The following is a 25,228-nucleotide window of genomic DNA, read 5'->3' as shown; positions in this document are numbered from 1 at the left end:
TCCAGCCTGTCCTGGTGTGTATGAGAGGGGGAAATGCAGAGAGCTGCTGGGTCAGCCCCTGGTTTGGCCTCCCCCAGCCCCTGTCCCAGTGCCCCCGGGTGAGGAACTGGTGCCCAACTTCCCCCAGTGCTGGCACCTCCTCGGGATGCTCAGCCGGGCTGAGTCAGGCCCCTGTGAGGGAATTTGTGTTTCTGGGTGGAAATGAGCTCACATCCAAATTCCCGAAACCCTAAACTGCGGGCTGGGACTTAACCCTTTGTGTGCCCCGCTGGCTCTGCAGGGTTCCTGTGCCCCATCCACAGTGGCACTGTCCCTTGTGCCACCTCCTGCTGTCAGTCTTTCCCAAATTCCTGCTGGGATGAGCCAGGGATGAGCCAGGACAGCCCCTGGCCATGGGTCCTCCTGTCTGGGTGCTGCTTGTGGGATGCCCTGGGCACCTCATCCATGGCATCCTGTGCCCCCCGTCCATGTGTGCACCCCATCCTCACCGTGCAGTGCCCTCAGGGAGATGCCCCCACACCCTGTCTCCATAATGCCAGGATTTGGGACAGGGGGATGGCCAAGGGACAGTGGGAACAGCCAGAGGTGACCTGGGGACAAGCAGTGGCATCAGCCTCCCTGCAGTGCCTTTGTTTCCCTTGCTAGAAGAGCCACCCAGGCCATTGCTGGCCCTGTCAGTGCCACCATGGTGCTTGTCCCTGTCAGTGCCATAGCTCTGGAGCCTGTGCTCCCCCCTTCCAGCAGCCTGCCCCCGCTCACTAATCATTTACGAGCTAAATTAGTAATTAACTCCTCCCCCAGCAGCCTGGGCAAACTGGCCAGGCCAGCACACACTGCCCACGGGTCACCTGTGCCACCATGTCACAGCCACCCCCAGCATGGCACAGAGGGGCTGTCCCCAGGGCAGGGAGCCCCAGCACAGGGATGTGAGGCTGTGACCCCTCACTGCCCTCAGGCACATCTCTGTCCCCCCTGGCAGGGGCACAGGGGACACTGTGTGGGACCAGGGGAGCTGGCCTGAGCCTGGCTGTCCCACGGGGCTGGGGCCCTGCCCTCACTGCCCAGGGGTTCTGCTTCAATGAGCTGCTTTGGCCGTTTTGTTTCTCTTAATTTTTTTCTGGACCGAGAGGAAAATTCCCTCTCTGGGGTGAGGCATCCCTGTGGCATCCATGCACAGGGGTTTGGGCACCCTGCTGCAGCCCCTGCTGTCACTCCACTCCTGGGACAGTGGCAGAGGTTGGGATGAGCTTTGTGCTCCCTTCCAACCCAAACCAATCTGTTATTCCATGGTTTTTCATCATCCCAGGGGCCTTTTGCAAGAGCTGGACTTCCAGAGGCACCTCAGCCCCTGCACAGATGGGAAGGGCAGGAGACACCTGAGGGCTGTGGGTGCTGCACCATTCCGAGCATATCAGCAGCAACATGAATTGAAATGAAAAATTCTCTTGGTGTCTCACTGGTGGTTGGGCCATGGCACACAGAGAGCTTGGGCAGAGTTGCTCAGTTTAATTCAGCAGTGGGAGTAACTCAGTGATTCTAGATGGACTTGACAGGCAAAAACTGGGAATTCCAAGCAGCAGCAGGTGGAAATCTTAAGGCAGTGGATTGTTTTACTGCACCATTGGCACAATGGGCTGTGGCCTTGGAGGAGGATGCAGAGGTTCCCCCTGGGCTTGCCCAGCTCTGGCTGCAGCCCCTCTAAGTGGGGCTGTGTGAGCACGCAGGGCTGGGTGGGTGTGGTGGAGAACAGAAGGGCCTGGGAGGTCTCCACAGCACAAGGGAGACCAGAGAGGGATTTTCATCAGGAGTTGCAGTGACAGGACGAGGGGGAATGGCTGCAACCTGAAAGAATGGAAATTAGGTGTTATATAGGGAAGAAATTCTTCCTTGTGAATGGGGTGAGGCCCTGGCACAGGGTGCCCAGAGCAGCTGTGGCTGCCCCTGGATCCCTGGCAGTGCCCAAGGCCAGGCTGAAGGGTCTTGGAGAAACCTGGGACAGTGGGAGGTGTGACAGGGGTGGGAGGGGGTGGCACTGGATGAGCTTTAAGGTCCTTCCAACCCAAATATTCCCCAGTGCTGGGTGTGCCTGTGCTGCTGCTGCCCCTCAGCCCCAGAGCTCTGCTCCCACTGCCCAGCCCTGGGGACACACCTGGGCTGAGCCACATCCTGTCCCCATCAGGCTCTGTCCCACCAGGGACACACAGATACCCCCGTAGGTGCTGAGCTGAGCAAGAATGAGGAGGAGGAGGAAGGACAAGGAAATTTTGGAGCAAACCTGTGCAGGACTGACCTCCCCCTGGCTGGATGTGCTGACTGGGCTGCCCAGGGCTGGGCTGTTTCCAGCAGCACTCCCATTTGCACATGATCTCAAGGGCAATGAGGAAAACGAGCTCTGGACACACTGTGGTGCTGGGAGGGCTCTGTGTGAGCCTGGGGCTGTGGGGTGAATTCCTGGAGCTCTGCTCTCCTCCCCACCCTGCTGAAACAGCCTGCAGGCAGCAAGTGCAGCAAGAGGGATCAGAGCAAGGTCAGGGCTGGGCTGCAGAGATCAGGGCTCTGGGGCACACCTGCAGCTCTTGGGTGGCTTGTCCCCAGGGCACAGAGCTGGGGCTGGCTTTGGGGAATGGGAGGTCAGGGTCAGAGCTGGCTGCTGTCCTGAGGGTGACACATCAGCCCTGTCTGTGCTGGAGAGATCCAGAGGAGCCATGGAGCTGCTCCAGGGCTGGAGCCAGGCTGGGAGAGCTGGGGGTGCTCACCTGGAGAGGAGAAGCTCCAGGGAGAGCTCAGAGCCCCTGCCAGGGCCTGAAGGGGCTCCAGGAGAGCTGGGGAGGGACTGGGGACAAGGGACAGAGGGACAGGACACAGGGAATGGCTCCCACTGCCAGAGGGCAGGGCTGGATGGGATATTGGGAATTGGGAATTGTTCCCTGTGAGGGTGGGCAGGCCCTGGCACAGGGTGCCCAGAGCAGCTGTGGCTGCCCCTGGATCCCTGGCAGTGCCCAAGGCCAGGCTGGGCAGGGCTGGGAGCACCTGGGACAGTGGGAGGTGTCCCTGCCATGGCAGGGGTGGGATGGGATGACCTCCAAGGTCCCTTCCAGCCCAGAGCAATCCATGATTCTGTGTGTGGGGCTGATTATGGGGCTGGAGATACTTCCAAGGGCAGGACACAGCCAGTGCAGGCTGCGGGACCAGCTTGGACAGTTTGCCTTGGAATCCTGAAGGCAGAATCCATCTCCTGCCCTGGCTCAGAGGGACCAGGAGCCAGCAGGGCTGCCCTGGCTGTGACCTCTGAGCACGCCAGGGCTGTGCCTGCCCTCGGGGCACCCACTGCTCCAGGGCTGTGCCCTGCCTGTCACCCTGCCCTGGCTGACAGCTCTGGTGGCAGCACTGCTCAGGGGCTGGGCAGGAGAGGAGCCTCCTGTCCTGTTTTCAGCCACAGGAGCCTCAGGCTGACCCGGGACAATGGCACACCTGTGCTGCCCTGCTCTGTGCCCTGCTGTGCCCACAGCACAGCCTGGGTGATGCCAGCATGGTGTGGAGGACCTGGCAGGGAGGGTTGGAGCGTGGCCGGGAGCTGCTGTGGCCTGGCTGAACCCTGTCCTTGCTGCCATCATCCCATCCAGCCCTGTACCCAGCCTGGTTTGGGGTTTGGGTGCCCAGAGCCCTCTGTGTGCCCTCTGGAGCTGCTGTGGCCTGGCTGAGCCCTGTCCTTGCTGCCATCATCCCATCCAGCCCTGTACCCATCCCATTTTGGGGTTTGGGTGCCCTCCGGGCTGTGCAGCCCCTTCATGTCCCCCCTGCTGGAGCCACCACTTGTGTCTGAGTCACAGAGAGCAGGAGGGGAGCTGGGGGCTGGGGACAGAGCAGCTCTGTCACCAGAGGTGCTGACACAGGGATCCTGCCCAGCCAGGCGTTGGTGCTGCTGCTGCTCTGGGAGCCCCACAGTGGCTTCCCCCTGCCAGGAGCCAGCCCAGGGACATGCCAGGGCCTGTGCCAGGGATGGGCTGGTGCCAGGGGGAGGGTGTGGGGCTGGTCCCAGGGCATTGGGAAAGCGCTGGGGTGGGTGGGTGGCTGGGGACACCCAGCCCTGGGAGCTCCCTGTGGGTGCTGCTGTTTGCCAAATGCTTTGTGCGTGTCTGAGCCCACACCCAGGTGGTGTTGGCTGCAGGGGTTCCCCTCCTCTGCCATGCTAGGGGGCTGTGTCCCCTGTCCCCAAATCCCTCCAGTTCATGGCTGGATGTGCAGCCAAAGCTGCTGGTGGAGGGACAGCCACTCGTGGGTGGCTTTGGTCGCAGAGCTGGAGCACAGAATGCTCTGTGCAGCCCTCAGTGCTGCCTTGTGCTGGCAGGGAATGCTCTGCACAGCCCCCAGCTCCTCGGGGAGGCTTTGCTCAGACTGATGGACGAGCCAGGGGGCGGCTGAGGCGCTTCCTGAGGGTGACACATCAGCCCTGCCAGATGTGAGGGGTTGGGACACCCTCTGGCATGGGCAGTGTGGGCACCCACCCTCTGCTCAGGCACAGCCCCCACTCTTATAACACCCCCAGGTGTCCCTGTCCCTCTTGCTCCCCTGGGCTTGCCACCAGGGCTACCAGGCAGGGAGCACCCAGCATCCCCCAGCACCCTGAGCATCCTGCTGAGCCTGGGGAGATTTAGTCACCTCTGCTGTTTGACTGCAAGCCTTGTTCCAACCTCTGCAAATAATTGACTTTTGCTTTTCCATGTGCTTAAACCCTCCTTAATTGGCCCTGCTGTTAATCAGGGAAGAATGAGTGACTAAGCTGTCTCGCCTGCCCGGGGAGCAGGGGCTCCTTTTTTCCCATGGACTGAAAGGAAATGAAACCTCAGAATGTCCTTTTCAATCTCAGCTCTCTGCATGGCTGCCCAGAGCCCTGGCCAGGATCACACAGCCTGGGAGACAGGAATTGCAACAGAGGTGCTGTGTGCAGGCCAGGAGGAGAGGCCAAAACCCAGCCTGAGGAATTCTGTGCTGGGATGAGCTGGGGTGTCCCATCCTGTGCTGTGAATTTGTTCAGTTTTGGGGGGCTTTGCCCTGGCCTGTGGTTTGCTCAGTGGCTGGCAGTGCTGGCATCTCCTCAGGGATGGGTTTATCTCTCCCTGGGCAGCATTTTCCTCTGGAGCTGCTCATCCCGTGGGGATTTGCAGCACCCTGTAGCAAAGCTGCTCCTTGTGCTGCCTTGGCTGCCAGCGCAGCTCCGGGCTGGCTCCTGCTGCAGATTTTGGCTCCTGCTGCAGATTTTGGCTCCTGTTGGAGGTTTTGGCTCTTGCTGGAGGTTTTGGCTCCTGCTGGAGGTTTTGGCTGCTGCCAGGCCGTGCCAAGCTGGCGTGGGGGCTGTTTTGTCTGGGTCTGTGCCCCCAGCATCGTGCTGGCTCCAGCACTGGGATGCAGAGCCAGGATCCGTCCTCCCCGCGCCCATCGCCGGCACTCCGGCCAAGCCTGAGCTGTCAGAAATCGTTGGAGGAGACTCAAATTCTTCATTTTTCACAGGCTCTGGGGCAAAGTTGACTGGGGAGTTCAAAGTCGAGGCTGTGTGTGCCAAAAGCAGCTCAGGGGGGAGTTGTTTCTGCAGCTTTGGGATGCTTCAGGATGGGGTTTTGGTGTGCAGAGGAGGTTGGGGCAGGGGTGGGGAGGTGCTGGGTGGGTCAGGATGCCCAAGGAGCTCCTCTGGCCACATTGGGGCTGGCAAAATCCCATCCCTGCTGTCTGGGGTGGGTTTGCAGTGTGCCCCCACCCCCTGCATCCAGGGGCTGCATCCAGGGGCTGCCTGTGGGATGGAGGGGATCTCCTCCAGTGAGGGGTGCAGGGGGATGCCTGGCACCTCAGGCTCTCCCAGCACCTTGGACTCATCCCAGATTGGAGTTTGGGGTGCTGGTGGGGGTCCCTGCCTCAGGTGAGTGAGTGGGGAGGTCCAGGTTGTCCTTTCCCCTCACCTCAACCCCAATCCCAGCCCTGCTGCAGCACAGACTGGGATCCCTTTGTGTGGGATGTCCCTTGTGGGGCACAGCAGGGGATTAGGGGTTGTCAGTGATGTTTGAGGTCGGGGAATGGGGGGCTCACCCCAACCCCAATCCCTGCTATGGCACAGACTGAGAGCCCTTTGTGTGGTGGCCCTTGTTCAGCACAGCAGGGTCAGGGGGTGTCAGTGGTGTTTGGGGTGGGGAATGGGGGGCTCACCCCAATCCCTGCTAAGCACAGGCTGGGATCCCTTTGTGTGGGATGTCCCTTGTGGGGCACAGCAGGGTCAGGGGGTGTCAGTGATGTTTGGGGTGGGGAATGGGGGGTTCACCTCAATCCCTGCTAAGCACAGGCTGGGATCCCTTTGTGTGGGATGTCCCTTGTGGGGCACAGCGGGGTCAGAAGGGTGTCAGTGGTGTTTGGGCTGGGGAATGGGGGGCTCACCCCAATCCCTGCTGAGCACAGGCTGGGATCCCTTTTTGGGGTGGCCCTTGGGGGACACAGAGGGGTCACGGGGGTGTCAGTGGTGTTTGGGCTGGGGAATGGGGGGCTCACCCCAATCCCAGCCAGCTGAGGTGGCCGGAGCAGGGCCAGGAGCTGCACAAGGCACAGGAAGCTCCGGCACCGCCGGAATCAGCTCAATGTCAGGAATTTCCTGCTGGGGAGAGGAATCCATGAAATTAATGTGAAAGGCCAAAAAAAGAGATCATCCTGACCCTGAATCAGGCTCTGGGCTGCTCAGGGAGGGCAGGAGGGAGCGGATTCTGCCTTGGTCCTTGCACCAAAGGCTGTTCCAGCATTGTGGATGAACTAGAACTCTTGAATAATTGATTAATACGATTAAGTAGAAGTTGTTTATTGTTTATATTATAGATTTTATAAATCTACTCTTCTTGATTGGTGTTTTCATTTTGTTCTTTTGCTTTCTGCCTTCATTTTTTACTGTTTGTGATTGGTTACTGTGTAGGTGTTCTGCAGTCTTCTGTTATTTAGTTCTTGTGATCTTGGTATGCAGTCTCTCAGCTTCTTCGTTTTTATTTTAGTACAGTTGATGTTTTAGTAACTTTGGTGAATTTTGGGTTGCTTTGAGACAATTCTAAGAACAGTTACAGACAGTGTGGCTGGTGCACATTAAGGCTTCAGTTGTTCAGATATATTTTTATATTCCAGCAGGCAGGAGGGGACTGGGGAGGGGTTTGGGTGGGCTCTGAGGGGTTCAGACCCCAAACCCAGCCCGTGCCTGATGTGGCTGTGCTGTCCCATTGCAGATGTGAAAAGTGAATATTATATGGCCCTACACAGATATTTACTATATGTATTATGTTGTATTGATTAGCAATGCTGTATTAGCATTCTAATAGTATGGTAAATGTAATTTTGTGGTTTAAATGGAACTTTTGTAGTTAAAATAGAAACTATGTATGTGGGATATTTTTTTAAAGAAAGGAATGAGGTACTCCCACCAAGACAGCAGCCACAGGACACTTAAATCTTTCAGAGAAAGAGAATTTATTGCTCCATTATCAGAAGAAATGAACTTCTCCCCACCTCACTCAGCCATGAAGAGCTGTTAGGATTAAAAGGAAGAAGTTGACACTGACCAGACAGAATCCTGTGTTTGAATGGAATTTTTGCATCATGGATGAGGTGTATGAATATGCAACAGGCTGTTGCTTTTAAGGGTTACTCCTCTGTTAATGTGGGTCCTTTTTCAGACTTATTTTGCCCAGAAAAAGGTACCCAGACTGCCCGTAACTCTTTGTTTCTATTGTCCTAATCTCAATTTTTATTACTCTAAATTAATACTCTAATTATTACTCTACTCAAATTTTTATTACTCTAATTATATTACTATTTTTATAACCACTTTATTACTATTAAACTTTAAAAAGTGTTAATATTTTTTGTCATTTTTCCCGCAGAGAGGACGGGGAAGGTGCTGGGCGAGTTCTGCCGCTGCTACAAGGAGCAGTTTGGGGTCGCTCTCTTCAACAGCGTCCGCTATGAGATCGAGGGCGCGGGGAGCCCGCAGGCCCAGCTGCTGCACCGCAAGGTGAGGGCTCCTCCCAGATCCCTGTCCTGTCCCTCCCCAGCATTCTGTCCTTCCCACAGCAGGGTAAGGCTCCATCTCCTTCCCCAGCTCCCTGTCCCTCCCCAGCTCCCTGTCCTTCCTACAGCAAGGTGAAGGCTCATCCCAGCTCCCTGTACTTCCCACCGCCAGGTAAGGCCTCCATCTCCATCCCAGCTCCCTGTGCTTCCCACAGCAGGGCAAGGGCTCATCCCCAGCTCCCTGTCCTTCCTTCCACAAGGTAAGGGCTCCATCCCCAGCTCCCTGTCCTTCCTTCCACAAGGTAAGGGCTCCATCCCCAGCTCCCTGTCCTTCTCATGGCAAGGTAAGGGCTCCCTGTCCCTCCCACAGCAAGGCAAGGCCTCCATCCCAGCTCCTTGTCCTTCCCACCACAGTGTAAGGCCACCATCCCCACCTCCCTGTCCCTCCCATAGCAGGGTAAGGGCTCCCTGTCCTTCCCACAGAAAGGTAAGGGCTCATCCCAGCTCCCTGTGCTTCCCACCACAAGTTGAGGGCTCCCTGTGCTTCCTACTGCAGGGTAAGGGCTCCAGGCTGCCATCCCCAGCTCCCTGTCCTTCCTCAGCAAGGTGAGGGCTCGTCCCAACTCCCCGTGCTTCCCACTGCAAGGTGAGGGCTCCCTGTCCATCCCACAGAAAGGTTAGGGCTCCTCCCAGCTCCCTGTCCTTCCCACATCAAGGCAAGGCCTCCATCCCCAACTCCCTGTCCTTCTCATGGTAAGGTGAAGGCTCATCCCTGCTCCCTGTGCTTCCCACCACAAGTTGAGGGCTCCCTATGCTTCCCACAGCAAGGTGAGGGCTCCAGGCCTCCATCCCAGCTCCCTGTGCTTCCCACTGCAAGGTGAGGACTCCATCTCCATCCCCAGCTCCCTGTGCTTCCCATAGCAGGGTAAGGGTTCCCTGTCCATCCCACAGAAAGGTTAGGGCTCATCCCAGCTCCCTGTCCTTCCACTGCAAGGTGAGGGCTCCATGCCCAGCTCCTCTCCATCCCACAGCAAGGTGAGGGCTCCATCTCCATCCCCAGCTCCCTGTCCTTCCACAGCAGGGTAAGGCTCCATCCCCACCTCCCTGTGCTTCCCACCACAGGGTAAGGGCTCATCCCCAGCTCTCTGTCCTTCCCACCACAAGGTAAGGGCTCCCTGTCCTTCCCACAGCAAGGTGAGGGCTCCATCTCCATCCCCCGCTCCCCATCCTTCCCACAGCCTGACAAGGTAAGGGCTCTTTCCCATCTCCGTGTCCTTCCCACAGCAAGGTGAGGATCCCCAGCTCCCTGTCCTTCCTACAGCAAGGCCAGGCCTCCATCCCCAGCTCCCTGTCCCTCCCCAGCCCTGGGAACTGATTCTGGCTCCACTTTAGGGGGGCTCATTCCCCTTGGTGAGTCACTGCTGGAGACTCCCCTGAACTGGCACTTCCTTTCTGTCCCCATCCCTGCTGGTGGCCCTGGGGCTCAGGTTCTCCTTGCTCCTGGGTGGAATGTGCCCTGTGCTGCTGGCCCAGCCTATCCTGGGGCCCTGTGCACTGCCTGGGCTGGGTTTGTCCCACCTCATGGAAGAGCACACAGCAGGATCAGCTGTGTGCCTGTCTGTGTTCCATGCCGGGGCTGCAGGAGCTCAGGGACCCCTCAGTGCCCCCCTGAGCAGCTGTGCCAGGCACTGTCCCCCTGCTCCTGGGTGTGAGTGCTGCTCCCACCTGGGCACATCCCCAGGGAGGAACAGGAAACCCCTGGCAGGTGATTCCAGAGGTGGCTCTGAGTCTGATCTGCACCTGAAACACCAGCAAGATACAACAGCAATGAGAATATGGAGTAAACACATCTGCCTCTGGCCTCTCCAGCAATCTAGAGCTCCTGAAAAATCCTCCCTGACACCCTCTGCCCCTGGCCCTGTGGCAGGGATTTGGGCACCCCAGGGGCTCCCCAGCCCCACAGCCTGGCACACACCTGCCTGTCCCAAATATTTCCTGGGGCTGGGAGGAGCCCCCTGGGTGTGAGGAGGGGACAGCTGTGCTGGGGCTCCCAGGGTGCTGGCGGCTCCCCAAGGTCCCCAGAGCCGTGTCAGGGCTCAGACTGGGTTTTATTCCATCAGCAGCTGATCTGCCACATGTCTCTTGCCTGGCTAAAGGGATGGGATTGGTGCTGTGGCTCTGTGGGATCCTGCCTTCCCGTCCTCCCAAGGCAGATCACCTCAGGTGGGGCTGCTCACAAGCTGACATGGCTTGGGGAGCTCCCTGGGGTGGTTTATTTGGGGTCCTGCCTGGCCAGGTTGGTGGAGCTGCTGTCTTTGAAAGCAGGAAGAGCTGTGATTGCACATGGCCACGGGCTGCTGCTTTTGTCTGGGGCTTAAACGGGTGGCTGTGCTCAGGAATCTGGGCAATGCCTCCCTGAGCTCAGCCTCCAGCCCTGGCTGCTCACAGGGGCCGTGTCCCTGACCCACCCATGGAGGTGACACCTTGCCCAGGCACCAGGACACGTCCCATCTCCTCAGGGACCTGCCAGGGCCTGGGTGTGTTAGAAAAAACAAAGGAGTGGAGGTTCCTGGTGTCCTCAGCACCCTTGGGTGCCTCAGATGCCTTCAGCCCCCCCGCCCCTATCCCGGGAGGTGCCTCCATCCCCAGGTTGGTTGCTTCATCCAAAAGCTCCAGCAAGCAGCCCAGGAATGTCTGAGGGACAGCAGTGAGGTGAGGAGGTCAGGGACACTGCAAGTCTTGGACAAAACCCTGTGTAGAAATAGGAATTCCTCCTGCTCAGTGTCCTGTCTGCTGCCCAGCCCCTCCTAGGGACACAGCAGTGCCACTGGGATGTCCCATGTGCTGCCCAGCCCCTCCCAGGGTCCTGGCAGTGCCACTGGGATGTCCCATGTGCTGCCCAGCCCCTCCCAGGGTCCTGGCAGTGCCACTGGGATGTCCCATGTGCTGCCCAGCCTGTCCCAGGGTCCTGGCAGTGCCACTGGGATGTCCCATGTGCTGCCCAGCCTGTCCCAGGGTCCTGGCAGTGCCACTGGGATGTCCCATGTGCTGCCCAGCCTGTCCCAGGGTCCTGGCAGTGCCACTGGGATGTCCCATGTGCTGCCCAGCCCCTCCCAGGGTCCTGGCAGTGCCTGCTGGGGCAGGGTGGGATCCAAGCCCTGGCTGGTCCCTGCTGGAGGCCACCATAGTGCAGGGTGGGTGGCCACAGCAGAAGAGGCGGCTGCTGCACGCTCCAGCCCTCACGAGAGCTCTCAGCTCTTGTTTATGTTCCTGAGATCATAAAAATTCCTGGGACAAATTGTTGGCTCCCTCAGGCAGGCTGTGTTTGGGATGATGCAAATGCTGCTGGCCAAAAGGTGCTGCAGAGCTGGGGAGGGGCTGCACAGCCTGGGGGGCACGGGGTGTCCTTGGCCTGGTCCTGGCATGGAATCCTGGCATGGAATCATGGAATGTTTGGGTTGGAAGGGACCTTAAATCCCATCCCACCCCTGCCATGGCAGGAACACCTCCCACTGTCCCAGGCTGCTCCCAGCCCTGTCCAGCCTGGCCTTGGGCACTGCCAGGGATCCAGGGGCAGCCACAGCTGCTCTGGGCACTCTGTGCCAGGGCCTGCCCACCCTCCAGGTGGGTCACTCTTCCCAAAATCCACTCAAAATCTCTCCTAGTTTAAAAAAGTTGTTACTGGTCCCAGGGAAGTCCAGAACATCTGAGCATCTTCTATGGGGTGACTTTGTGCTTTTCCTCTGCCCTGTCCCATCAGAAGACCCTGCTGGGCAGGGTTTGGCTCCTGCCACCTGCAGCTGCCCCTGGCAGGACCTTCTGGCAGTAGTGGCACACAGCCTCCCCCTGCCCCAAGGCAGGGAAATTCCAGCTGGGGCTGCGAAGAGCTGCTGGAGAGCTCAGCTCCAACCTTCCACTCAGCATGGGGAGCTGGAGGGGCTGAGCTTGGTGTGTCCCTGGGGGACATGTCAGGTACAGAGGTGTCACCCCATGTGCTGGATGAGCCACCCCTCAGAGCTTTTCTAGGCCTGTGCCTGTGATGCCCCTCAAAACATCTCCCAAATGCACCAATTCAGGCACCAAAATTTGTGCTCCCGTGGGAGGTGATGCAGTGGAGACTCTCAGCACGGGCCTGGAGAAGAAACACCCACCTAGGCCACCATGGCTGGATCTCACTGAGCTCCCCAGGGCAGAGTTGTCCCCTCCCTGATCCCCTGCTGTCTCAGTTTGAACAGACAGGTGTCTGCTAAGGAAGGCAGGAGCCTCCCTTGAAATGGAAAATGCAAACCCCCTCCCTCTGAATTATTAGAAATTTGAAATTAAGGGGGACCCTCAGGCAAAGGTATGGGAGCAGGAATAACAGTTCTTCACTAGGAAAATTAAAATACAAATGAAATAGTATAAAAAAAGAAAACAAACCACTGAATCCAGCCTGTCCTCTGTGTGCCAGGGCGGTGTCCCAGCCCCATCCCAGGGGGGCTCAGCCCTCCTGCAGTGCCAGCTGTGGCTCTGCTGCAGCAGGGATCCTGCACAAGGGGGGAGTTTTCCTCTGCAGCTCCAGGGCTGCTGCAGATGGGCCTGGGCTCCCTCTGGCCATGCAGGGCAGCAGAAAGCTGCTCCTCTGGCAATGCAGGGGGCAGAGGCTGCTGTGCTGTGCCAGGCTCAGATTGGATCCAGGCAGGAATGCTTGGCTCCTGCCCTGGGCGCAGCATCTCCCCATGGGATGCTGGCATTGGATCAGCCCTGCAGGGACACTCAGTGGCCATGGACAGCAGAGATCTCCTGCAGGGAGGGTTGGCTGTGGGAGAGATAAAGAAACAACTGCCCCATGGACAGCAGAGAGCTGCCCCAGCTCTGACAGATGGTGACAGAACACACATTGCTTGGCAGTCCAGGACACCTGTGCTGTCCCCTCCCTGCAGGTACCACTGGAGGACCACGTCATCTACTCGGGCAACATCTTCCAGTACATTGAGGAGAGCAAGAAGTGGAGGAATCGCTTCTGCGTGGTGCCCCACAACTACGGGCTGGTCCTCTACGAGAACAAACTGGTGAGGACAGCCCCCCTTTCACCCATCCTCAGCAGGGTCCACCCCAGGGTCCACTCCAGGGGACACCCCATCCATGACCATTTCTCCTGCTCAGGCCTATGAGCGGGAGCAGCCACCCCGGGTGTTGGTCAACAGTGCTGGCTACAAGGTCCTCACCTCCGTGGAGCAGTACCTGGAGCTGGTCAACAACAGCCTGCCTGGTGAGGGCCCTGGTGGGGACCTTTGGGTGGGTTTGGGGGTGTGATCCCTGAGGGGCTTCAGAAAAGGGTGATTGTGGGGTGTCATATCCTTGGGGACCTTCAGAAAAGGGTGAGTTTGGGGTGCAGCATCCATAAAGGCTTTCTGGAATGGACAGATTTGAGGTATACCATCCCTGGGAACTACTGGAAAAGGTGATTTTGGGGCATAGCATCCTTGAGGGCCTTCAGAAAAGGGTGATTTTGTGGTTTTATATCCCTGGGAACCTTCTAGAAAAGGTGGGTTTGGGGTGTGGCATCTTTAAAGAACTTCTGGAAGGGGCAGATTTGAGGTGTAGCATCCCTGGGAACCTACTGGAAAGGGTGAGTTTGGGGTGTAGCATTCCTGAAGACCTTCTAGAAAAGGCTGAGTTTGGGGTGTTATATCCCTGGGAACCTTCAGAAAAGGGTGAGTTTGGGGTGTAGCATCCATAAAGACCTTCTGGAAGTGGCAAGTTTGGGGTGTACCATCCCTGGGAACCTACTGGAAAGGCTGAGTTTGGAGCTGTAGCATTCCTGAGAACATTCTAGAAAAGGTGAGTTTGGGGTGTAGCATCCTTAAAGACCTTCTAGAAGAGGTAGTTTTAGGATGTAGCATCCCTGGGAACCTTCAGAAAAGGGTGATTTTGGGTTGTAGCATCCCTGAGGACCTTTTGGAAAGCATGGGGTTGGGATGTATCCTTGAAGAGCTTTTAGAAGGGGTAGGTTTGGGTGTGGCATTCCTGGGGACCTTTGGGAAGAGGCTGTTTTAGGGTGCAGCACCCCGGGGTTGCTGGAAGGGATCATTTGAGGGTGTAGAGTCCCTGAGGGCCTTCTGGAAAAAGTGGGGTTTGGGTGTAGCCTCCTTGAGGACATTCAGGAATGGGGGTTTTTGGGATATTTTCTTCTTTTGGGTTTTTTTCTGGGCACCTTTGGGAAGTGATGGTTGTGGGGAGGGAGGGAAGGAAGGAGGGAAGGAGGGAAGGAGGGAAGGAAGGAGGGAAGGAAGGAGGGAAGGAAGGAAGGAAGGAAGGAAGGAAGGAAGGAAGGAAGGAAGGAAGGAAGGAAGGAAGGAAGGAAGGAAGGAAGGAAGGAAGGAAGGAAGGAAGGAAGGAAGGAAGGAAGGAAGGAAGGAAGGAAGGAAGGAAGGAAGGAAGGAAGGAAGGAAGGAAGGAAGGAAGGAAGGAAGGAAGGAAGGAAGGAAGGAAGGAAGGAAGGAAGGAAGGAAGGAAGGAAGGAAGGAAGGAAGGAAGGAAGGAAGGAAGGAAGGAAGGAAGGAAGGAAGGAAGGAAGGAAGGAAGGAAGGAAGGAAGGAAGGAAGGAAGGAAGGAAGGAAGGAAGGAAGGAAGGAAGGAAGGAAGGAAGGAAGGAAGGAAGGAAGGAAGGAAGGAAGGAAGGAAGGAAGGAAGGAAGGAAGGAAGGAAGGAAGGAAGGAAGGAAGGAAATTAATAGTAAGGAAAATGTGTCCATGATTCTGTGACAGCAACATGATTTTTAATGACTTTTAATTTTACTTCTCAAATTTCATTTTTATTTCCTTTTGAGAAAAATGAGGCTTTTTTGGAATTTTTTAACGACTCCCAGCAAAGGCCTGGGAAGGAGCTGCAGGGTCTGTGTGGACACCCCCAACCCTGCAGTTTCTCTGTCCCTGTCTGTCCCCCTCTCCCCCTGACACCACCCCCGCTTTCCCACAGGTGTGACACTGAAATCTGGGCACTCTCCCATCCTGAAGTGCCCCACGGATTTCCCCTTGGTGCTGTGGCACCCCTATGCCAGGCACTACTATTTCTGTGTGATGACGGGCAAGGAGCAGGAGAAGTGGCGGGCGGTGTTCCAGGACTGCGTGCGGCACTGCAACAACGGTGGGTGACACCTGGGGACACTGAGCCACCTCCTGCTCCACAGGCACCTGCAGAGGGCTCTGGGAGAGGGGATGGATTGCAGCTCATGAGAGGTGGGTGGGAGTTGTTGAGGAACTTTGGAGAAGGGAAGTGTAGCCACATTTCACAGAGAAAAGCAAGGCATGATTCTTCCCAAGAATATTTCTGGGTTTCACATTCTCTGAACTTCACATTCTCTGGGTTTCCTTCCTCAGAGAAAGGAAAAACACAGAAATATTCTTGGGAAGAATTATGCATTGCTTTTCTCTGTGGGATGTGGCTACAGGGAAGGATCCAGGGAGGTCCTTCCAGTGCCTGGAGGGGCTCCAGGAGAGCTGGAGAGGGACTGGGGACAAGGGATGGAGGGACAGGACCCAGGGAATGGCTCCCACTGCCAGAGGGCAGAGCTGGATGGAATATTTGGAATTGGGAATTGTTCCCTGGGATGGTGTGATACCCTGGCACAGAGCAGCTGAGGCTGGCCCTGGATCCCTGGCAGTGCCCAAGGCCAGGCTGGAAGCACCCTGGGATGGTGGGACATACCCCTGCCCACAGCAGGGAGTGGATCAGGATTATTTTAAGGTCCCTTTTAACCCAAACCAGTCTGGGATTCCATGACTGAGCATCTCATCAATGCCAGCATCACCCCCAGCTCCCTGGAGCATCCATGTGCCCAGCTCCATCCTCTGCCCATGAGGAGCTATTACCAAGAGCCTGCACAGAGATGGCTCCAGAGCTGCCTTGATGCCCATTTCCCACCCTGAGGGAGAAAATATCTGTTAATTAAAATCACCAAAACCCCAAATCCTCCTGAGGGCTGCCGGGGCTGTGGGCAGGAGTGCAGGGCAGGGGTGCAGGGCAGTGCAGCTGGGTGGAGGCAGGACCTGCCTCCCACACCAGTGATACTCTGGCAGGAAAACATGATTTTCCTGCTTGGCTGTGGCCTGGGCACTCCTGGGCTGAGCCCCAAGTCCTGGCCATGCTTGGGATGGTGAGAAATTTCCTGAGGAAGGTGGTGCCAGAGCTGAAACCTGCTCAGAATCAGGTGTTTAGTGGGCATTTTAGACTCTGCCCAGTTTCTAAATGCTTATTTCATTCCTGGGAACTCTGGGTAGCCTCAATTTTGCCTCAGTTTTGCCTCAGTTTTGCCACTGCTGCTGTAAAAGGGTGGGATCTGGAGCCTGGGTTTCACTGATGTTTCCATCCCCCCACATTGGATTAAATCTGAAAAAAATCTCCTTTTTATTTTGTGCGGGGGGTGTCTGAGCTCATTGGGCTGAATGTGCCCCCTCCTTTGTGTGGGGCTGGGTGCTGTGACCCCTCATCCCCCTGAGGATCATTTCTGGGTGAGCTCAGCCCCCAGAACCCCTCTGTGCTGGCTGGAGCAGCAGCTGTGAGCAAAACCAGCTCTGGATAAAAGAGGAATTGATCTCCTGCTAACAAACCCCCAATTTTCATCTCTAATTCCCCTCCCACCTGCTGGGTGCTGCTGTGAGACACAGCGGAGGTGGGAGCCCCTCCACCACCCCCTGTGCCAGCCAGAAAATCCTCTCCTCCCTCTCTTCCTCCTCAGCATGTGATGGAAAAGCCTTCCCAAGTGGGCAGTGGCCAGGAGGGGCTCAGTGCTGCATTCCTCCAGCCTGGATTTGTCTGTGACTTTGTTCTTCCTGCTCCTGGGAGCTCCAGGATCCTGTTTCATATTCCATGAAGGCTCTTTTGTTGTTGGAGAGCACTTTAGGTTGTTGGTTGTTTTTTTTCCTCCCCTAAATTAGAGGTTCTGTTTCTGCCTCTGGTTGTGATTGGTGTGGGAATGTTCAGCTCCCTGTCTCAGACTGTGTTTGTGTAACAGCAGCTCCTCTGTAGGGACTGGGGATGTGCAGCTCTGTTCCTCACACAGCCTGGTGTCCCTGCAGCCCCTGGCTGCTCCAAAACTGTCCCTTGGCCAGTCTGGTGTCACCTGGGGCTGGGCAGTGCCCACCCTGAGGGCTCCTGCCCTTGTTTCAGGATGGTTTGAGTTAAAAGAGGCCTTAAATCCCATCCAGTGCCACCCCTGCCATGGCAGGAACACCTCCCACTGTCCCAGGCTGCTCCCAGCCCTGCCCAGCCTGGCCTTGGGCACTGCCAGGGATCCAGGGGCAGCCACAGCTGCTCTGGGCACCCTGTGCCAGGGCCTGCCCACCCTCACAGGGAACAATTCCTCATTCCCAATATCCCATCCAGCCCTGCCCTCTGGCAGTGGGAGCCATTCCTCCAGGTCCTTAACCCACATTAATGAAGGAAACTCAATAAATTTGCCCTGGTAAGTGGCACAGGGGCTTCTTGCACCAGGACAGGGCACAGGGCTGGGGACTCAGGGTTGTCCCCAGGCTCAGCCTGGAGGGAGTGACCTTGAGAGGGCTCTTGGGAGGCAAATCCTGCCCCAGGCCTGGCAGGGACAGGAAGTGAAGATTGTCCCACCTGCTCCCATGGATGGAGCAGCTCCAACCCCTGGAAACTCAGCCCAGCTCTGGCTCCCACCAAAGACTGAGAAAGGAGCAGATTTTACTTTCTCAGTGGTTTTTTTCCCCTGATTATTAAGCTGCTCCTTAGCAAAAGCTGCTTAGGCTTGGAGTTAATTGTAATCACCTTAGAAAAGTCTGTGTGCACTGGGAAAGATCTGCTCACTGTGCTGGGCTGTCCCTCCTGGACACCTGGCTGTGTCCCCAGCGCTGCCAGGTGTTGTGGGACATGTCAGCAGTGTCCTCAGCCCTGCCAGGTGTTGTGGGATGTCTGAACAGTGTTCCCAGCCCGGCCAGGTGCTGTGGGACAGGTCAGCAGTGTCCCCAGCCCTGCCAGGTGCTGTGGAAGGTGTCAGCAGTGTCCCCAGCCCTGCCAGGTGCTGTGGGACAGGTCAGCAGTGTCCCCAGCCCTGCCAGGTGCTGTGAGACGTCTCAGCAGTGTCCCCAGCCCTGCCAGGTGCTGTGGGACAATATCAGCAGTGTCCCCAGCCCTGCCAGGTGCTGTGGGACATCTCAGCAGTGTCCCCAGCCCTGCCAGGTGCTGTGAGATGTCTCAGCGGTGTCCCCAGCCCTGCCAGGTGCTGTGGGACAATATCAGCAGTGTCCCCAGCCCTGCCAGGTGCTGTGAGATGTCTCAGCAGTGTCCTCAGCCCTGCCAGGTGCTGTGGGACAATATCAGCAGTGTCCCCAGCCCTGCCAGGTGCTATGAGATGTCTCAGCAGTGTCCTCAGCCCTGCCAGGAGCTGTGGGACAATGTCAGCAGTGTCCCCAGCCCTGCCAGGTGCTGTGGGACAATGTCAGCAGTGTCCCCAGCCCTGCCAGGAGCTGTGGAAGGTGTCAGCAGTGCAGGGATGATCCCCTGGAGCCTCCCAGCAGGCTCAGATCCCATCCTGATCCCCTCCTCGGGGCATGGGGAGGGGAGCTGGGCTGCAGGGTTCTCCCCCAGGGGTGTTTCTTTCCCTGTCTGGCAGGGACATGTAGGGCCCTGACAGGCAGGGACAAGGCAGGGGACATGTGGCACAGCTCCTGCCTGCTGTCCCCATCTCCTGGCTGTGGAGGCTCCCAGCCCTGCCCCTCCTGCTGGCTGGGGGTGGCACCTGAGCCCCCCTCGTGCTGCAGTGACTCACCTGGGACTGCCCGGCCCTGACGCGCTCCTGAGGCCTCTTGGCCACTTTCCTCTTCCTTCCAAGCCTTGCTGCTCCCCACAGGGCCCCTCTGACTGCAGCCCCCCAGCTGGGGGCTCACTGGGTGCTGTGTGGGGTTGGGGGTCACTGAATCCCCATCCTGGTGAGCCCCTGCTCCTGCTGTGCCTTTGGAGCTCACTAAGCCCCCATTTCCCCTTGCACCATTTGTGGGTCACTGAGCCCCCATCCTACCAAGTTCCTGCTCCTGGGTGCCTTTGGGGGTCACTAAGCCTCGATTTCCCTGTGCACCATATGGGGTCACCGAGTCCCCAGGTCCCTGTGCATCATTTGGGGGCCACTGAGCCCCCATTTCCCTGTGCACCATATTGGGGTTACTGTGCCCCTAAGTCCCTGTGCACCATTTGGGGTCACTGAGTCCCCAGGTCCCTGTGCACCATTTGGGGTCACTGAGCCCTCACTTCCCCATGCACCATGCCCCTAAGTTCCTGTGCACCTTTGGGGTCACTGAGCCCCTAGATCCACGTGCGCCATTTTGGGTCACTGAGCCCCCATTTCCCTATGCACCATTTGGGGTCACTGAGCCCCCATCCTTCCCAGCCTCCCTGGCCTCAGGGTGGCTCTGGACGGGATCACTCTGGAAGCAAGAGAAGCCCCCCAACCCCTGCTGCCCCCCACCCTGTCAGGGGCAGTGCCTTGGGACAGCTTCCCCAATCCCAGTGACAGCCCTGGGGGTTTGCCCGGCTCCGGGGGATTGGGGGAGCACACACAGGGGGGCTGGGGGCGCTGGGCCGCCCCTCCCTCCCAGTTCCAGGCTGCTGAGCCGTGTCCCCTCCGCAGGGATCTCGGAGGACTCCCGGGTGGAGGCTCCCGCCTTCACGGACGCCATCCGCATGTACCGGCAGTCCAAGGAGCAGTACGGCACCTGGGACATGCTCTGCGGCAACGAGACCCAGGTGGGCACCGCGCCCCCAAACCGGGCTCCCAGGGCTGGGGGCGGGGGTCTGCAGGCTCCCCAAAAACCTCCTGCTTCCACAGGTCCTGAGCAATCTGGTGATGGAGGAGCTGCTCCCCGAGCTCAGGAGCACCATCGGGCCCCGGCTGAAGGGCAAAGCCCCGGAGCGCCAGCGGACCTGGATCCAGGTGTGGGGCTGGGGCTGCCGGGGGGGTGCCCAGCGTCCCTGCCCTCCCCATTGCTGCAGAGCCGGCTTGGGGAGCCTCCTTTCCCCCCTGGGCTCGGTGCCCACCTCCTTTCCCCCTGGGTTCGGTGCCCACCTCCCTTTTCCCTGGTTTCGGTGCCCACCTCCCTTCCCCACTGGGTTCTCTGCCCACCTCCTTTCCCCGCTGGGGTCAATGCCCACCTCCCTTCCCCACTGGGTTCTGTGCCCACCTCCTTTCCCCACTGGGTTCGGTGCCCACCTCCCTTCCCCCTGGGCTCGGTGCCCACCGGCTTCTCTGCCCCCTTCTCCCGGCCCCTTCCAAAGAACCCGTGCTTTCTCCAGAGTGGATTTTTCAAGCTCCTTCAGTGCCCCTGCCCAGCCCTGCCCAGCCCTGCCCAGCCCCGCCTGGGGCCAGCCGAGCAAACAGGAGGAAGCCCAGCCCCGGAGCCAAGCCTGTCCCGGCTAAATTTAGCGAGCCATTTTTAGAGCAGCGCGGGCTAAATCCGGCCCAAACCCTTGCGAAAGACTGAGGGCTCTTCAGAGCTGCCTGTTAAAACCTTAAACCCCGATAATTACCACCAGGCTCGTAATGGGCCACTTGAGCGGCCTGAAAACACACAAACGCTGCTTTTCCAAAAGCTGCTGTGGCTGGGGAGGAGGGAGGAGGGGAGGGCTCTGCATCCTGACAGCCCCAAAATCGCAGCCTTTGGCTGCAAAGTGAGCGTGAAGCCTCAGCGAGTGGCTCCATCCTGCTCAGGAGCTTGGCTCTGGGAGCCCAGGGAGGGGGAACAGGGCAGGGAACAGATTTCAGGGTGGGCTGGGGCTCACCTGCTTGGACCACCACTGTCCCTGGACCACCAGTGTCCCCAGACCTGCAGCATTCCCAGACCTGCAGCACCCTCAGACCTGCAGCACCCCCAGACCTGCAACATCCCCTGACCTGCAACATTCCCAGACCTGCAACATTCCCAGATCTGCAGCATCCCCAAGCATCCCCAGACCTGCAGCATTTCCAGACCTGTAGCATCCCCAGACCTGCAACATCCCCTGACCTGCAGCATTTTCACACCTGCTGCATCCCCAGACCTGCAGCATCCCCAGACCTGCAGCATCCCCAGACCTGCAGCATCCCCAGACTTGCAGCATTTCCAGACTTGCAGCATTCCTGGACATGCAGCATCCCCAGCCCTGTATGGGGCAGGTTGCCTGATGGAGGCAGCACTCATCTCTCTGCCCCTCCAGCACCACTTGGAAGCAGTTTCTGCACTGCAGGAGCTCCATCTCACCCCACTGGGGGGTCCCTGGTGTGGAAACCCCTGGCAGGCTGTGGGGAAGGTCCTGTCAGGGCTCTGGGGATGGCTCAGCAGACCCTGCAGCCGTGTGGAGCTGCAGGCGCTGTTTGGGGTGCAGCTGGAGGGTCTCTGACCCCCACCTGTGCCCCCAGGTGTCAGATGCTGTCTATAGGATGGTCTATGAGCTGGCCAAGGCACAGTACGATGCAGCTGTGGCCAGGTGTGAGCAGGAGCGGCCGCAGCTGGAGAGCACCATCCGCACGGACATGGACCAGATCATCACCTCCAAGGAGCACCTGGCCAGCAAGATCCGAGGTACAGGGGTGCCCTGGCACGTGTGGGTGTGCCCATGGCTCCTGGGGGGCTGTTCCTGGGGTGCAGCCCAGCCCCTGGCACCCTTAGGGGGGTGCATGTCCTCACTGGCATCGTCCCAGGGGTGGGGGACAAGGTGGGCAGTCACCCCCTATAGAGAAACAAGGTGACCCCTGAGGCAGGGAATGATTGGTATCTGACTCTATTGATTCAGAATGCTGAACATTCACTTTATTTAAACTATATTACATTACATTATAACTATATTAGAGATATTATATTACATTATATTATATTATATTACATTACATTATACTTACTACTAACTGAAAAACTTGTGACTTGTGAAAAAATATTACATTTATATTATATTATATTATATTATATTATATTATATTATATTATATTATATATCATATCATATCATATCATATCATATTTTACATTACATTACATTATATTATATCATACTTACTGCTAACTGAAAAACTCGTGACTGTCTGCAGACTGACAGTCCACACAGCTTGGACTTGCTATGCTAATTAACATAATCTCCACCAAAATCTAATTACCCAATTCCTTCAGGTAAACAATCTTCCCACCACATTCTATGTGTGCAAAACACTAGGAGCGGCAAGCAGAGATAAAAATTGTTTTCTCTCTGTGCTTCTCCAGGAGAAAACCTGAGAGAGAGAATTAGATCTCTGTTCAGAGAATGTGAATGCCACAACCCCCTGGCATGGCAGTGGGACAGGAGTGGGTTCAGGACAGAGCAGGGGCAGCCTGCAGGAGCTCCTTGTGTTGCTGTGAAAGGAGGAGACTCCTCCTGGAGGGCTTTGGGAGCAGGGGCAGCTCCTCATTGCTGGGGTGGGTGTAGGATGTGGTGTGAAGGGCTGGAAGGACAGAGGAGCCTCACCATCCCCATCCCTGCTCTTTCCCAGCCTTTGTCCTGCCCAAAGCAGAGGTCTGTGTCCGTAACCACGTGCAGCCCTACATCTCCTCCATCCTGGAGGCCCTGATGACCCCCACGAGCCAGGGCTTTGCTGAGGCACGGGAGGTGTTCTTCAAGGAGGTCACCGACATGAACATGAACGTGGTCAACGAGGGCGGCCTGGAGAAGCTGGTGGAGGTGAGACCTGGTGGTGCTGGTGGTGCTCCTTGCCAGCTCAGGGGTGACAGGGCCAGTCCTGCTTCCACCCCCAGTGTGGATGGCACTGGGAGAGTCCAGGCTGAGAAGATTCCACCCATGGGGGGTGGAATGTCCCTGCCCTGAGTGTGTGGAGAGGCTGAGCTTGGCTTTGTCCCCAGTACATGGAGAAGCTCTCCCACCTGGCCTTCCATCCCGTGAAGATGCAGTCGTGCTATGAGAAGATGGACCAGCTGAAACTGGAGGGTCTGCAGCAGCGATTCGATGTCTCCAGCACATCTGTCTTCAAGCAGAGGGCCCAGATCCACATGAGACAGGTGGGATGGGGACCAGAGTCCTCCTCTGTCCCCGTGGGCTGGGAACAGAGGTTGGGGGAGCCCAGGTTGGGATGTTTGTGCTGCCTCTTTGGTCTGAAGCCCATGGTGGGCTTGGGCACCCTGGCAGAGCCTCCTGGCCCCTTTGCCACAGAGCCCACTGGCACCAGCAAGGCCAGTGAGCCAGTTCTGGGGTCTGATCCAGCCTAACCTGGCATAGGGTGTAGGGGATGAGCTCTGATCAACCTCCTCTCCCAACTGCCTTGATCCTGGGAGGTCAGGGATTTGTGCAGAGTGAAGGCTCTTTGCCTTTTGGATATTGGGATTTAGGAATTCCTCCCTGTGAGGGATCCCTGGCAGTGCCCAAGGCCAGGTTGGACAGGGTTTGGAATAACCTGGGACAGTGGGAGATGTCCCTGCCCATGGATGAATTCACCTTCTGGATGAATTTAGGGTCCCTCCCACCCCAAATCAGTGCAGGGCTCTGTGCTGTGTCTCACCTCGGTGTGGCAGTGCCCCAAGAGCCCCCTGCCCACCCTTTGGGTGCCCCCCACGCTGACCACGTGTCTCTGGCCACAGCAAATGGACGATGCTGTGTACACCTTCGAGACCCTGCTGCACCAGGAGCTGGGCAAGCTGCAGGGCAAGGACGAGCTGTGCAAATCCATCCAGCGCATCCTCGAGAGGGTGCTCAAGGTGAGCTGAAACAGGAGCTTTTTTGAGCTGTCTCATAAGCTTTTGGAGGTCTGTTTCACACCCAAGATAGCCCAGCTACCTTTGGAGGCATAAAATTAGCAGGATGGCTTCTGCTGCAGTGTTGGAAACAAAAGGTTTTAAAAAAAGGCAAAATAGCAAACTCTTTATAGAGAAAAACTGAGCCAGGTGCAAGAGGTTCTTACTCTTGGTAAAACACCTCACAAAAGCCTTTTTTTTTTTCTCTTCTTTTTCTAGTGAATTGCCCAGGTGGGACTTTTGGCTCTTTTCCAGTTAGCTATCCTTTTATTTGAGGTGAAGTCCTCCACACTTATGAGATGCCTTTTTCACCTAATCCAGGAGAGAAACTTCTGGGCTTCTTTCCTTTTTAAGGGGACAAAGGATAGCTTGGTCACTCTGTCAACAACGGGCACATTCCTACAGTGAGCCAGGGGGTCAGGCCTTTGGTGGCCTTTGGTGGCCTTTGGTGGCCTTTGGTGGCCTTTGGTGGCCTTGATCTTTGGCCAGGGAAGAGGCTGGCAGTGATGTTATCCATGTCAAAATTCTTTAAGGGTTTTCATGGATTTTCTATTTCAAAAGTCTTTTAGGGGTTTCATGGATTTTCTATTTCAAAAGTCTTTTAGGGGTTTCATGGATTTTGCTGTGGGCAGGCCAGTGGGAAATCACCTGGAGGAGCCAGGTCCCCTCTGAGCACATCTGTAAAAGCCCCCCAGGGTTCAGACTGACCCCAAACCCTCCTGCAGCCAGCAGTGGAGGAGCTGGCTCCTACCCAGGCTCAGAAACACTGAAAACAGCTGCAGAGAGGGATGTGAGGCCAGAGGGGTCTGTGTGAATGGGCTGGGGGGCAAATCTCAGGGGTTTGTGCCCGTGGGCAGGGGCAGCCAGCCCACAGCCCTGGGTGACCTGGGGCACCTCTCACCCTGCAGAAATTCGACTATGACAGCAGCACTGTGAGGAAGAAGTTCTTCAGGGAGGCCCTGCTGCAGATCACCATCCCCTTCCTGCTGAAAAAGCTGGCACCCACCTGCAAGGGGGTAAGAGGGGAAGGTTTGGGGTGCAGGGGAGGACTGTCCACCCCCATGGAGGGGCTGGAGCATCCATTCACCCCAGCCTGCTGGGCTAAGCCGCCTCTCCCCTGGCAGGAATTAGCCAAGTTCCAGGAGCTGATCTTTGAGGACTTTGCCAGCTTCATCCTGGTGGAGAACACCTACGAGGAGGTGGTGCTGCAGTCAGTGATGAAAGACATCATGCAAGGTAGGCTCCTGTGGCACCTGCTGAGGAGAGGGTGACCCCTGCAGGGTCCTGTGGCACCTGGACAGGAGGGGGTGACCTCTGCAGGGTGCTGGGGGCTGTGTGAGGAGGGGGTGACCCCATGTAGGGTGCTGGGGGCTGTGTGAGGAGGGGGTGACCTCTGCAGGGTGTTGGGACCTGAATGAGAAGACCCTGTATGTTCACTCTGCAGGATTCTGGGGGCTGTG

General features: G+C 57.4%; 1 protein-coding gene across 1 annotated transcript in view; it reads left to right on the top strand.

Moving 5' to 3' along the window:
- The window catches only part of NIBAN2 (niban apoptosis regulator 2), a 39,156-nt gene that overhangs the window by 10,520 nt on the left and 3,408 nt on the right, over nucleotides 1-25,228 (top strand). Inside the window, exons 2-13 of the mRNA XM_059486445.1 lie at nucleotides 7,899-8,029; nucleotides 12,948-13,076; nucleotides 13,171-13,276; nucleotides 14,986-15,153; nucleotides 19,652-19,767; nucleotides 19,850-19,954; nucleotides 21,416-21,578; nucleotides 22,517-22,704; nucleotides 22,884-23,039; nucleotides 23,616-23,732; nucleotides 24,677-24,784; nucleotides 24,893-25,004. Coding sequence (XP_059342428.1) covers nucleotides 7,899-8,029; nucleotides 12,948-13,076; nucleotides 13,171-13,276; nucleotides 14,986-15,153; nucleotides 19,652-19,767; nucleotides 19,850-19,954; nucleotides 21,416-21,578; nucleotides 22,517-22,704; nucleotides 22,884-23,039; nucleotides 23,616-23,732; nucleotides 24,677-24,784; nucleotides 24,893-25,004 — 1,599 coding nt within the window. The remainder of the gene's footprint in view (nucleotides 1-7,898; nucleotides 8,030-12,947; nucleotides 13,077-13,170; nucleotides 13,277-14,985; nucleotides 15,154-19,651; nucleotides 19,768-19,849; nucleotides 19,955-21,415; nucleotides 21,579-22,516; nucleotides 22,705-22,883; nucleotides 23,040-23,615; nucleotides 23,733-24,676; nucleotides 24,785-24,892; nucleotides 25,005-25,228) is intronic.

The sequence above is a fragment of the Ammospiza nelsoni genome, chromosome 20 (genome assembly GCF_027579445.1).
Source record: "Ammospiza nelsoni isolate bAmmNel1 chromosome 20, bAmmNel1.pri, whole genome shotgun sequence".
Classification (NCBI taxonomy): Eukaryota; Metazoa; Chordata; class Aves; order Passeriformes; family Passerellidae; genus Ammospiza; species Ammospiza nelsoni.
The sequence above is the reverse complement of the archived record's forward strand: the minus strand, read 5'-3'. Positions and strand labels throughout refer to the sequence as shown.